This window comes from Pleurodeles waltl, chromosome 9 (genome assembly GCF_031143425.1).
Source record: "Pleurodeles waltl isolate 20211129_DDA chromosome 9, aPleWal1.hap1.20221129, whole genome shotgun sequence".
In the NCBI taxonomy this organism is placed as follows: domain Eukaryota; kingdom Metazoa; phylum Chordata; class Amphibia; order Caudata; family Salamandridae; genus Pleurodeles; species Pleurodeles waltl.
The window spans coordinates 1,181,545,668-1,181,560,360 of record NC_090448.1 but is presented as its reverse complement, the minus strand read 5'-3'; the positions used below and the strand labels follow the sequence as shown (position 1 = coordinate 1,181,560,360).

Genomic DNA, 14,693 nt, shown 5'->3' with positions numbered 1-14,693 from the left:
ACTGATGAGACGTGCCTCTCCCATCCAATAATACACACTGATCCCATCTCATGATGAGACGTGCTTCTGCCATCCAATAATACACACTGATCCCATCTCACTGATGAGACGTGCTTCTCCCATCCAATAATACACACTGCTCCCATCCCAGTGATGACATGGGTCTCCCTTCTCTGATAGCATACACCACTCCTATCACACTGATGAGACATGCTTCTCCCTTCTCTGAAAATACACACTGATCCCATCTCACTGATGAGACATGCTTTTCCCATCCAATAATACACACTGCTCCCATCTCACTGATGAGACATGCGTCTCCCTTCTCTGAAAATACACACTGATCCCATATCACTAATGAGACATGCTTCTCCCATCCAATAATACACACTGATCCCATCTCACTGATGAGACGTGCTTCTCCCTTCTCTGAAAATACACACTGATCCCATCTCACTGATGAGACATGCTTCTCCCATCCAATAATACACACTGATCCCATCCCAGGGATGATCTGCACCACTCTGCACTCACTGAAGAGACATGCACCTCCCTTCTGTGATAGCACACACCACTCCTATCACACTGATGAGACATGCTTCTCCCATCCAATAATACACACTGATCCCATCTCACTGGTGAGACATGCTTCTTCGTTCTCTGAAAATACACACCGATCCCATCTCACTGATGCAACATGCTTCTCACACTTCTCCCATCTCAATGATAAAACATGCACCCCCATCTCTGATAATACACACTGCTCCCATCCCAGTGATGACATGTGTCTCCCTTCTCTGATAGCACACACCACTCCTATCACACTGATGAGACATGCTTCTCCCATCCAATAATACACACTGATCCCATCTCACTGATGAGACGTGCTTCTCCCATCCAATAATACACACTGATCCCATCTCACTGATGAGACGTTCTTCTCCCATCCAATAATGCACACTGCTCCCATCCCAGTGATGAGACATGGGTCTCCCTTCTCTGATAGCACACACCACTCCTATCACACTGATGAGACATGCTTCTCCCTTCTCTGAAAATACACACTGATCCCATCTCACTGATGAGACATGCTTTTCCCATCCAATAATACACACTGATCCCATCTCACTGATAAGACCTGCTTCTACCATCCAATAATACACACTGATCCCATCTCACTGATGAGACGTGCTTCTCCCTTCTCTGAAAATACACACTGATCCCATCTCACTGATGACATGCTTCTCCCATCCAATAATACACACTGATCCCATCCCAGGGATGATCTGCACCACTCTGCACTCACTGATGAGACATGCACCTCCCTTCTGTGATAGCACACACCACTCCTCACTGATGAGACATGCTTCTCCCATCCAATAATACACACTGATCCCATCTCACTGGTGAGACATGCTTCTTCGTTCTCTGAAAATACACACCGATCCCATCTCACTGATGCAACATGCTTCTCACTTCTCCCATCTCAATGATAAAACATGCATCTCCATCTCTGATAATACACACTGCTCCCATCCCAGTGATAAGACATGCTTCTCCCATCTCTGATAATACACACTGATCCCATCTCACTGATGAGAAAGGCTTCTCCCTTCTCTGATAATACATCTTGCTCCCATCACGATGATCAGACCTGCATCTCCCATCTCTGATAATTCACACTGCTCCCATCTCATTGATGAGACATGATTCGAACATCTCTTATGATGGTCAGAGCTCCCATTTCAGTGATCACACTCATCCTATGATAGTTCAATCTGCCCCCACATCACACTTCGTCCTATGATAGTACACACTGCTCCCACATCACACTTCATCCTATGATAGTACACACTGCTCCCACATCACACTTTATCCTATGATAGTATACAATGTCCCCACATCATCCTTTGATAATACACACTTCTCCCAGATCACACTTCATCCTCTGATAGTACACACTACTACCGCAGCACACTTTATCCTTTGATAGTACACACTGCTGCCGCAGCACACTTTATCCTTTGATAGTACACACTGCTCCCACATCACACTTTATCCTTTGATAGTACACACTGCTCCCAGATCACACTTCATCCTTTGATGGTACAAACTGCTCCCACATCCCATTTCATCCTATGATGGTACACACTGCTCCCACATCACACTTCATCCTTTGATAGTAGACACTGCTCCCACATCATCCTATGATAGTACACACTGCTCCCGCATCATCCTATGATAGTACACACTGCTCCCGCATCATCCTATGATAGTACACACTGCTCCCGCATCATCCTATGATAGTACACACTGCTCCCGCATCATCCTTTGATGGTACACACTGCTCCCACATCACACTTCATCCTTTGATAGTAGACACTGCTCCCACATCATCCTATGATAGTACACACTGCTCCCGCATCATCCTATGATAGTACACACTGCTCCCGCATCATCCTATGATAGTACACACTGCTCCCGCATCATCCTATGATAATACACACTGCTCCCACATCACATTTCATCCTTTGATAGTACACACTGCTACCACATCACATTTCATCCTTTGATAGTACACACTGCTCCCACATCACAATTCATCCTTTGATAGTAGACACTGCTCCCACATCATCCTATGATAGTACACACTGCTCCCACATCACATTTCATCCTTTGATAGTACACACTCATACCACATCACATTTCATCCTATGGTGGTACACACTGCTCCCACATCACATTTCATCATATGATGGTACACACTGCTCCTACATCACATCATCCTACGACAGGACACACTGCTCACACATCATCCTATGATAGTACACACTGCTCCCACATCATCCTATGATAGTACACACTGCTCACAAATTATCCTATGATAGTTCACACTGCTCACACATCATCCTATGATAGTACACACTGCTCCCACATCACATTTCATCCTTTGATAGTACACACTGCTACCACATCACATTTCATCCTTTGATAGTACACACTGCTCCCACATCACACTTCATCCTTTGATAGTACACACTGCTCCCAGATCACATTTCATCCTTTGATAGCACACACTGCTCCCAGATCACACTGCCTCCTATGGTAGTACACACTGCTCCCACATCACACTGCCTCCTATGGTAGTACACACTGCTCCCACATCACACTTCCTCCTATGATAGTACACACTGCTCCCACATCACACTTCATCCTATGATAGTATACAATGTCCCCGCATCACACTTCATCCTTTGATAGTGCACACTGCTCCCAGATCACACTTCATCCTTTGATAGTACACACTGCTCCCAGATCACACTTCATCCTATGATAGTACACACTGCTCCCACATCACATTTCCTCCTATGATAGTACACACTGCTCCCACATCACACTTCCTCCTATGATAGTACACACTGGTCCCACATCACACTTCATCTTATGATAGTACACACTATCACACTTCATCCTATGATAGTGCACACTGCTCCCACATCACATTTCATCCTTTGATAGTACACACTGCTACCACATCACATTTCATCCTTTTATAGTACACACTGCTCCCACATCACACTTCATCCTTTGATAGTACACACTGCTCCCACATCACATTTTATCCTTGGATAGTACACACTGCTCCCAGATCACACTGCCTTCTATGGTAGTACACACTGCTCCCACATCACACTTCATCCCATGATAGTATACAATGTCCCCACATCACACTTCATCCTTTGATAGTACACACTGCTCCCACTATCAGACTTCATCCTATGATAGTGCCCACTGTCCCCGCATCACACTTCATCCTTTGATAGTGCACACTGCTCCCAGATCACACTTCATCCTTTGATAGTACACACTGCTCCCATATCACACTTCATCCTATGATAGTACACACTGCTCCCACATCCTCCTATGATAGTACACACTGCTCCCACATCACACTTCCACCTATGATAGTACACACTGGTCCCACATCACACTTCATCTTATGATAGTACACACTGCTCCCAATATCACACTTCATCCTATGATAGTGCACACTGCTCCCAGATCACACTGCATCCTTTGATAGTACACACTGCTCCCACATCACACGTCATCCTTTTATGGTACACACTGCTCCGACATAACACGTCATCCTTTAATAGTACACACTGCTCCCAGATCACACTACATCCTTTGATAGTACACACTGCTCCCACATCACACGTCATCCTTTGATGGTACACACTGCTCCGACATCACACGTCATCCTTTGATGGTATACACTGCTCCCAGATCACACTTCATCCTTTGATAGTACACACTGCTCGCAGATCAGTCTACTGCGTCTAATATCACACACGGTTACTAGTCCTTCCCCAGCTTTGGATCTTTCATATAGCCACATGCTTGAGTCACACTGCTGCCACATCACACTTCATCCTTTGATAGTACACACTGCTCCCACATCACACGTCATCCTTTGATAGTGCACACTGCTCCCACATCACGCTTCATCCTGTGATAGTACACACTGCTCCCACATCACCCTTCATTCTATGATAGTACACACTGCTGCCACATCACACGTCATCCTTTGATAGTACACACTGCTCCCACATCGCTCTTCATTCTGATAGTACACACTGCTCCCACATCACACTTCATCCTATGATAGTGCACACTGTTGCCACATCACACTTCATCCGTTGATAGTACACACTGCTACCACATCACACTGCATCCTTTGATAGTACACACTGCTCCCAGATCACACGTCATCCTTTGATGGTACACACTGCTCCGACATCACACGTCAGCCTTTAATAGTACACACTGCTCCGACATCACACTTCATCCTTTGATAGTACACACTGCTCCCACAACACATTTCATCCTTTGATAGTACACATTGCTCCTAGATCACATATCATCCTTTGATAGTACACACTGTCCCCACATCACACGATATCCTGTGATAGTGCACACTGTCCCCACATCACACTTCATCCTATGATAGTACACACTGTCCCCACATCACACTACATCCTTTAATAGTGCGCACTGCTCCCAGATCACACTTCATGCTCTGATAGTACACACTGCTCCCAGATCACACTTCATGCTCTGATAGTACACACTGCTCCCAGATCACACTTCATCCTCTGATAGTACACACTGTCCCCACATCATACTACATCCTTTGATAGTGCACACTGTTGCCACATCACACTTCATCCTTTGATAATACACACTGCTCCCACATCACACTTCATCCTTTGATAGTACACACTGCTCCCACATCACACTTCATCCTTTGATAGTACACACTGCTCCCACATCACACTACATCCTTTGATGGTACCCACTGCTCCCACATCACACTTCATCCTTTGATGGTACACACTGCTCCCAGATCACACTTCCTCCTATGATAGTATACAATGTCCCCACATCACACTTCATCCTCTGATAGTGCACACTGCTCCCACATCACAATTCATCCGTTGATAGTACACACTGTCCCCACATCACACTACATCCTTTGATGGTACATACTGCTCCCATATCACACTTCACCCTTTGATAGTACACACTGCTCCCACATCACACTTCATCCTTTGATGGAACACACTGCTCCCACATCACACTTCATCCTTTGATGGTACACACTGCTCCCACATCACACTTCATCCTTTGATGGTACACACTGCTCCCACATCACACTTCATCCTTTGATAGTACACACTGCTCCCACATCACACTTCATCCTTTGATAGTACACACTGCTCCCACATCACACTACATCCTTTGATGGTACCCACTGCTCCCACGTCACACTTCATCCTTTGATGGTACACACTGCTCCCACATCACACTTCATCCTTTGATAGTACACACTGTCCCCACATCACACTACATCCTTTGATAGTGCACACTGCTGCCACATCACACTTCATCCTATGATAGTACACACTGCTCACACAACACTTCATCCTATGATAGTACACTCTGCTCCCACATCACACTTCATCCTTTGATGGTACACACTGCTCCCAGATCACACTTCATCCTTTGATGGTACACACTGCTCCCACATCACACTTCATCCTTTGATGGTACACACTGCTGCCACATCACACTTCATCCTATGATAGTACTCACTGTCCCCACATCACACTTCATCCTATGATGGTACACACTGCTCCCACATCACACTAAATCCTTTGATAGTACATACTGCACCCAAGTCACACTTCCTCCTATGAAAGTATACAATGTCCCCACATCACACTTCATCCTCTGATAGTGCCCACTGCTCCCACATCACACTTCATCCATTGATAGTACACACTGCTGCCACAGCACACTTCATCCTATGATAATACACACTGCTCCCACATCATACTTCATCCTTTGATAGTACACACTGTCCCCACATCACACTACATCCTTTGATGGTACATACTGCTCCCACATCACACTTCAACCTTTGATGGTACACACTGCTCCCACATCAAACTTCATCCTTTGATAGTACGCACTGCTCCCACATCACACTTCATCCTTTGATAGTACACACTGCTCCCAGATCACATTTCATCCTTTGATAGTACACACTGCTCCCAGATCACACTGCCTCCTATGGTAGTACACACTGCTCCCACATCACACTTCCTCCTATGATAGTACACACTGCTCCCACATCACACTTCATCCTATGATAGTACACACTGCTCCCACATCACACTTCATCCTTTGATAGTACACACTGCTCCCACATCACACTTCATCCTTTGATAGTACACACTGCTCCCACATCACCCTTTGATAGTAGACACTGCTCCAACATCATCCTATGATAGTACACACTGCTCACAAATCATCCTATGATAGTACACACTGCTCCCACATCACATTTCATCCTTTGATAGTACACACTGCTCCCACATCACACTACATCCTTTGATGGTACCCACTGCTCCCACATCACACTTCATCCTTTGATGGTACACACTGCTCCCACATCACACTTCATCCTTTGATGGTACACACTGCTCCCACATCACACTTCATCCTTTGATAGTACACACTGTTCCCACATCACACTACATCCTTTGATAGTGCACACTGCTCCCACTATCACACTTCATCCTATGATAGTACACACTGCTCCCACATCACACTTCATCCTTTGATAGTACACACGGCTCGCAGATCACTCTACTGCGTCTAATATCACGCACGGTTACTAGTCCTTCCCCAGCTGTGGATCTGTCATATATTCACATGCTTGAGTCATTCCCTGCCATCAGGCCGGGATTCCCCGGTAATCTGAAATAGTAGTAAAGAGTGCTAGAAAAGCTAGAGACCTTAACAGTGCTTGTTTAGAAGCACATCCACCTAATGTGAAGCCGCCCAAACTTCAGCCCATTTGGTGGAGGTGCCAGCTATCCTGCTCCCCTAGAGGGCGCCATAGCCCAGATGTCAGCCTCACATATGCGAGGGAATCTCCAGGCAGAGCCCTGCTCCGAGCTCTCAGTCATCCTTTTAACATCTCTGGCCCGGCCTGGGAGTGAACCAGCCTTACCTTCAGCTTCCAAGGCACTGAGAGCTGTTGTTAAGGTAAAATTCCCTTTTGTCTGGGCCAGGGAGATCTTCTTTCTCTGTCTCCGACTGTCACCATGACTGACGGAGGAAACAAATCTGTATTCACTTTCCTGTTCTACCTGTAGAGAGAGAAGGATTTATATTGATGAACTACCAGGTCAATGCATTTCCTGCCTATATTCCAGTCACAAGGCTTCACTATGTGATATTTGTTTGTCGTTTTCTTCTAAAACTCTGAAGGGCAGGGAGAGTAGCTGACAGTATGTCTACTAGAAAGTAATAAGTATTCTCCTTCTAAGGGGGGTGGCCCCTCAAAGTGCCCGCCAGGCAGTGCCACAGGGCAACGCAAGAAAAGGAGGCGTGCACTGCTCCCTTAGCTGGACTTCTTCCACAAAGAGCCAGCAGCCGCCTCTTAACAGAAAGTGCCTAGGGAAGAGCACTCCTGGAGAGGCGACCGCTTCTCTGCGCACACAACTGAGCACCAATGTCACCCCCCTGCGAGGAACAACCATCAGTGGAGAGGAAAAGACCTTCTCCATCGTCAGAAACCCCTTCGTCCACAACCATAAAGAAAATCCCATGGACGACAACTGCACCATCTACGACTGCTCTCCTCGGCCGTCATTGCTGGTACCACCCACAGCTCCCATGATCACAACACCCTCCACAGCAACACTTTCCACGTTGAGGATACAATTGACAACAGTTTTTACTGCAACCACGTTTTCACCCACAAAACCTGACAGCAAGTGTGTCCACCCAAGTACTGGAGACGGAATTTGAGAAGGTACCTGTGACCTCGCCTGAGAGACTGCTTACAGCCCTCATGATTGGATGTCCAATACATCCTGGATTGTGTGGGTGTAATGCATGAGGAGAAACCTTACCAAGCGTTAGAATATCGACAGGATTTTACACCAGATAGTCCATAGTCCTGGATGCTTCCTTGTTACATCAGGGACCCAGAAGTCTTTTAGGTGCCTGTAGCATTCTCATCTACCCCACAGCAGATGGTGGGCAGGTTTCAGAGATTACTGCCTCAGCACTCTGTCTGTCCGCCTGCTGTTCCTGCTTTATCTATTTTACCGTCTCCTCCACCTCCTCCTCTGCCAGCTACACCTCGTTGGCTGCCTACTCCTCACTGCCTCACTACCTCACTACCTCACTCACTTCCAGAGGAACCATCTCCCAGAACAGTCAACAAATTACTCAACCGATCAACTCCTGAGGACATGGGAGACTCATCTGACTCTGTTCAGATGGGGTTGATGGAGAATGTGAACGTCCACCAGGACATGACGGGAGGTAATGATGGTGGGGAGGACTACATCATACCCAAGGAGGATGATAGCCAACCACCCTTAGATGATATAGCCCGCGTTCACTGATGAAGAGATTAGCTAGTAAGTTTAGTTCACCAATGTCTGTGGTAGAGCCACAGTGCTTCCTTCATAAGTTTAGGAACCGAACGCAAGACCATAAAATCCATTCCTATAGTGGATTATGCCTGTTAGGAAGGACTGAAACCGAAGAAGACGACAGCAGCAGTCCCAGCAGTAATACCACGACTGGAGAAGTACAGGGACCCAGATTCGACCACACCCTGTCTTACCGGCCATCCAAAGTGGGCCTTGTTATAATATCAGCAGCCCAATGAAGAACAAAGAACACCATCACAACATCGCCCGCTCCTCTTGGTAGAGATGATCAATAATTTTAGCTGCAGAATTAGTTCTGAGGCAACATCATCCCTTAAAGTTGCTGATGCTGTAGGGATTTTAGGATGGTATGGTTGCCAGAAGTGGCATGACGTCTCACCCTTCCTTACCTCCTAGAGGACAAACAAGAGGGTGTTAAGGCAATCCTCAAAGGAGGAGAAACAGCACTGACAGGCATCATTGATGCAGCAGTGAACAAAAGCAGGCTTCCCTCAGCTGGCAGGGGCTCCTCGCAGGCACGGCTGGGCTCAGGTTCCAAGCCTTCTGTCCAGCAGTACCATCAGACATCCTTGACTTTCGTTTGATGGCCTGACCCTGTTTGAGAAACATCTGGAAGAGTCCCTCCAGAGTAACAGACACGCATACAGCAAAATCACTTGGACTATTGCAATACCGACTCCCCAACTCAGCAACTTTCATTGGCTCATGCGGATCCCAAGCCTAAAGGGGAGGGTTCACTCAGGATGGAGGTCAAGGAGAACCATACTACTCCCAGCGGCAAACTGGTTGCGATCAAGGAGATACCAGAAGCTCAACCACCGTCCGGGATATGGAAGATCGGGGCAGAATAAGAGCTCCTCCCAGTCACGCTCCAACGAGAACCAAAAGAGAGTTCGACTCTTCACAGCTATCCCTCTTACATCAACCCCAGAAGATAGGTTGGGGATAATCTCCCGTTTGCCCCCTCTAGGGAGTCTATAACATCGGACGGCAGGTGCGGCAGCTGGACATACCTTCCAGTTTGTACAAATACCATCCGTCTGCCCACTCGAGAGCAGAAAGGACATTCACCACTTATCCTCAGACCAGGGAACGAAAACAGGACAACGGAGACCGATTGTGGACCTCAGACAAACGAAGACGTTTCTGAAAAAGCAGTCTCTCCGGATGGTTACGCTTCAGGAGCCCCTCCTGATGATCCTGGGAGATCATCACTTGACAACCCTCGACCGTCAGGACAAATATTTCCATATTCATATCTGCGGAAAGCACAGGAAGGACCTCTTCTCTTCTGTAGCAGGGCAGCACCACCAATCCAAGTTGATCACATTCAGCCTTAGATCAGCAAATCGGATTTCCACCGATTGCCTAGCACCAGCTGCCGTGCTCCGCGGGCGACAGGATTGCCAAGTATACCCCTGTTTGGATGACGGGCTCATCCAGGCTCCATTGAAGGAAAAACCAAAGGCTTATACCGCTGTCTGCATCAGCCTCTCTTGGAGGTTTAGTCTTTCTCTACACAAAGAGAAATCTTCTTTTGAGCTGCAGATGAACATTAAGTTCTTGGAAGCAATACTCAATACACAGCTGAGGAAGGCATTCCGATCACTGGAAAGAGTAAAACAGCTTCAGCCACGGCAAAAAAAAACTATCTACTAGGTCACAGTCATACAGTAAAGTCTCTTCTGGTCCTAATGTCATCCTGCATAGACCTCCTTCCCTTTTACAGGCTTAAAATGAGACCTGTCCAACAAGAACTGGACACCCAGTGAAAACAATTTGACGATTCATGGGACAACACAGTCCGAGTCACTAGATGACTGAAACACGCACTGTTGTAGTGAAGATTCCCTGCAAGCAGGTCTCACTTTCCAGCCTTTATCAGACAGGGTCATGCTAACAATGGATACCACCGTGCATGGCTGGGGAACTGGAGCCCCTACCCCTAAGACTGGGCTTACAGGCATTCCTACCAAGAATAGCAGATGAAGCAGTCCTAATCGGGCCATACAACATCTGTGAATTACATAGCCAAGCAAAGGGGGGACCTGATCCTGGGACTGGGTCATTTCTCACAAAGACAACAAATGATCAGGCGGATGGTCTCAGTCAATAGCTTTCAGACTGCCACGAGTAGGAGCTCCACCTGAACAAAGTTTAATACATCTTCCGACAATGGGTTCAGCCCACGATTAATCCGTTCACCACTCAGAGGAGCAAGAAATGCAGAGCTTCGCCAGGTGGTTTGACAACCTGGGACCTTGGCCAATGCCCTTTCAATTAGATAATCCAGCATCTTTGCTTATGCCTTTCTTCCATGTGCCCTGATCCACAGGGTTTTGAGGAAGGCGAAGACAGATCACTGCACTCAAATCCTTGTTGCACCGGCGTGGTCACACCAGCATTGTTACAGCGAACTACTTCAGCTATCTGCAGATCCAGCAACACCACTGAACCCGCACTACAGGCTCCTCTCCAGATACCAAGGAGAGATGCTCCATGATGACCCCAAGTCACTGAACCCGGCAGCATGGTACCTGGAGTTTGGCCACTTGGATTTACCAACAGAATTTAGGGACATCCTAGCAGGAGCTCCGTCAGCTGCAAAGACTTCAAAAGACAAATGGAAGCATGTAGGTGTTCAGTGGAAAGGCCAAGGTTTCATCGTATATACATACCCACCAAATACTCCCATACTTGTTGTAGCTAGCGAAATAGTTTAAAGTATTAAAAATCCATCTTTGCGAGTCCATCTGGTGCTATATCAAGTTTTAGAAGAACTGAAGTCATCTCAGCCGCATTGTTCTATTAGAGAACCATAAAACAATTTGTGAAGGGACTCTTTCGAGTGCATCCATCTACACGGCCCCTCCGGTGTCATGGGAGCTTAATTTTGTCCTGAGTCAATGGTAGCCTCCCTTTGAACTGATTTACAAAGGCATCTAAAGTTCATATCTTGAAAAACCAAAACCTTCTCCTAGCGCGTCAGTCAGCACGTAGGGTAGGAGAGATGCCAGCATTCATTGTCAGGGAACTGATTTTGCGATTCACAAGAGAGAAAGCCATCCTGAGGACCAACCCAGGGTTCCTACTGACTTTCCCTTGAATTAGCTTTCCATATTACGATCATTCTTTTCAAACCCAACATCAGCAGAAAGATCATTGTATTCCTTAGATATCTTCATAGAAGCATATAACTTTACATCAATACAGCAAAGAACATACCTTCATCAGACCAGCGGTTTGTGTCTTTGCCCAACTAGGTAGGGGTCAACGCCTGTCCAAATGGGATAGCACCTTGGCGATCAGCCTGCATCACCTTTTGCCACAACAAAGCCAAGCGTCCGGTCCAGGGAAGAGTGAGGACACATTCCACAGGGGCATGGCTCCCGTCGCTGCACTCTCCGCGCACCAGAGGAGCAGGCACTTGCTCAGCACCACTCCCGGGTGATAGAGCTCTCTACGAATCTGAATAACAGAACACAAAGCACTACCGCCTCGATGCGATTGCAGAAGCGGACAGCAGTGATGGCAGTCCTTCGAAACCTCTTTCAGTAAAGGTGTGTTTGCTACCCGCGTTCTTATATTTATCATCCTTATGTACTGCTTGCTATTCTGATTCAAGCATGTGAATACATGACAGATCCAGTGCTGGAGAAGAAATGAGCTCCATAGCTGGAACTCCAGTTCTCCAGCTTTGGTATGTTTTATATGCGCCCCTGCCCCCTGTTAAAGGCTCATTCTTTGCCTACTCTTTTCAGACTTGTGCTTTGCAATCTGAGCAGCCCTGACCTCTAGGGGGAGTAGGAGAGCCGGCACTTCACCTCATTGCTTCAAATGAGGTGACTATGCTACTAAAGGAACACTGTCAGGGCATGTGCCCATTCTAACACTCTTTGCTGCTATTCAAGGTTACCGGGGATTCCTAGCTTGACAACGGGACGTGATTTAATCATGTGGCTGTGCGATGCATCGCACAGTATAACTGGAGTTGCAGGTAAGTAACTGATTTCCTATGATACACAGTCCTCCCACCTCACACTTCTCCCTCTGGCAGCACATGGACCGATGCTCCTTTTTACAATTACAATTACAATCTACTTCTGTGGTTCTGCAATATTGGGCATTTCCTTCTGACCATTGAAGTCTGAAAGGGGACGCAGCTTTAGCCAGTCTGTCATTTGCATTGTGTGATCTTGCTCTGTATTTTATCATTTTCCCTCTCTAGATCACTAAGTCCCTGTTCTGAAGGTAAGTTCAAGAGTGCTGGCTTCCTTGCCTCCTCTCCTGTCTTTCTGTGGGGGTACTAAATTCTGTAACTCGCCCTCCTTTACTCTACTAAAGTCTCAGGCACGGTCACGCGAGCCGCACTCACTGTTTCACTTTCACGTTAGTCTTCACTAACCCAGACCTGCATGAAGTGCTAACATGGTGACCTTTGGTCACACTAACCGTAGAGACAGTTCTACTGTTGTCTTGCGATGAGCCAGTCTCTCATGTTTTGTCATGCACTTAACATCTTAATCGTTATGGATTTAGGCCACTTAGAATGTATGTTGATTGGACAGTTGAATGTTCTAACTACTGAAATAAAAAGGCAACCCAGAGAATTCCAGCTGCCTCAAAGTGAGTGCGAGAGGTTTGTATTTCTGACCACCATTGAGCGCAATATAATTATTTCCAGAATTAAACCATGTGCACACCAAGAACCGAGCAGGATTGAGCCAGGCCTGCGGTGGACTCCGGAGTTGGGGGCTAATGAGCAGTTCTGTGACCTTACTGCGTCTGTACCATGGTTTTTGAACCCCCTTTCTTAGCTTCCCACACAGTGTCAGAATCATTGGTTTCTGCCTAGCAAGGAAACCATTCCACCCTTTGGGAACAGTGCTAAGTGAATCTAAACATCAGAAAAGGGATAAGTAAATGTTGTGTATCACAGGTGAAAGCCAGTTGTTTATATCCCTGGATACTCCGATGAAAATTCCAATTCCATGATGGCCTCCACCTGTATCCAACCTGCAGTGTCCCAACACACCTGCCTGATCAAACCCAAGAGAACTGAGAGTTCAGCTCAAGAGGTGGATTTATGGAAGGGTTTTTCTGTCTGTTAGAAATGGGGTCTCTAGTTAGCAGTGATTTGCACCTTGTCCAAGTAGGGACCCTCATTCTAGTCCAGGATAAGGGAGTCACACAGCTAAGATAACCCCTGCTCACCCCCTTGGTAGCTTGGCACGAGCAGTCAGGCTTATCTCAGAGGCAATGTGCAAAGCACTTATACACACACAGAGTAAGACAGTGAAAACACCCCAAAAGTACTCCACTATATTAGAAAAATAGCCAATATTTATCTGAGTAAAACAAGACCAAATCAACCAAAATCGAACATACACAACTAAAGATACGAATTATCAAAGATGAAATCTTAGTAAAGTGCTGAGAAATACAATAGCTCCAACTGGGGCTATCACAACATCTTGACGGAGTCATTCCCAACAGTCTGACACCACCTGTGAGGGGGAGTGGGCCGGTCATGGAGTCACACGGACCCTGGGTACAGTACCTTCAAAAACAATGAGGAAACAGATGTTGCTGGAGCCAGTGCTGTGTCGGTTCCTTACTGCTAACGGGGAGGTGAGGCATTGGTTCCTT

The 14,693-nt window shown here is 46.7% G+C and overlaps 1 protein-coding gene across 7 annotated transcripts in view; it reads left to right on the top strand.

Annotated features, from left to right (window-relative positions):
- RALGAPA1 (Ral GTPase activating protein catalytic subunit alpha 1) overlaps positions 1–14,693 on the top strand; it is a 623,631-nt gene that overhangs the window by 591,649 nt on the left and 17,289 nt on the right. Inside the window, exon 40 of one of the 7 annotated variants that reach the window (XM_069209124.1) lies at positions 13,273–13,295. The exons of the other annotated variants lie outside the window; for them this stretch is intronic. Within the exon in view, the coding sequence (XP_069065225.1) occupies positions 13,273–13,280 (8 nt within the window). The 3' untranslated portion in view covers positions 13,281–13,295. The remainder of the gene's footprint in view (positions 1–13,272; positions 13,296–14,693) is intronic. 7 annotated transcript variants of the gene reach the window in all.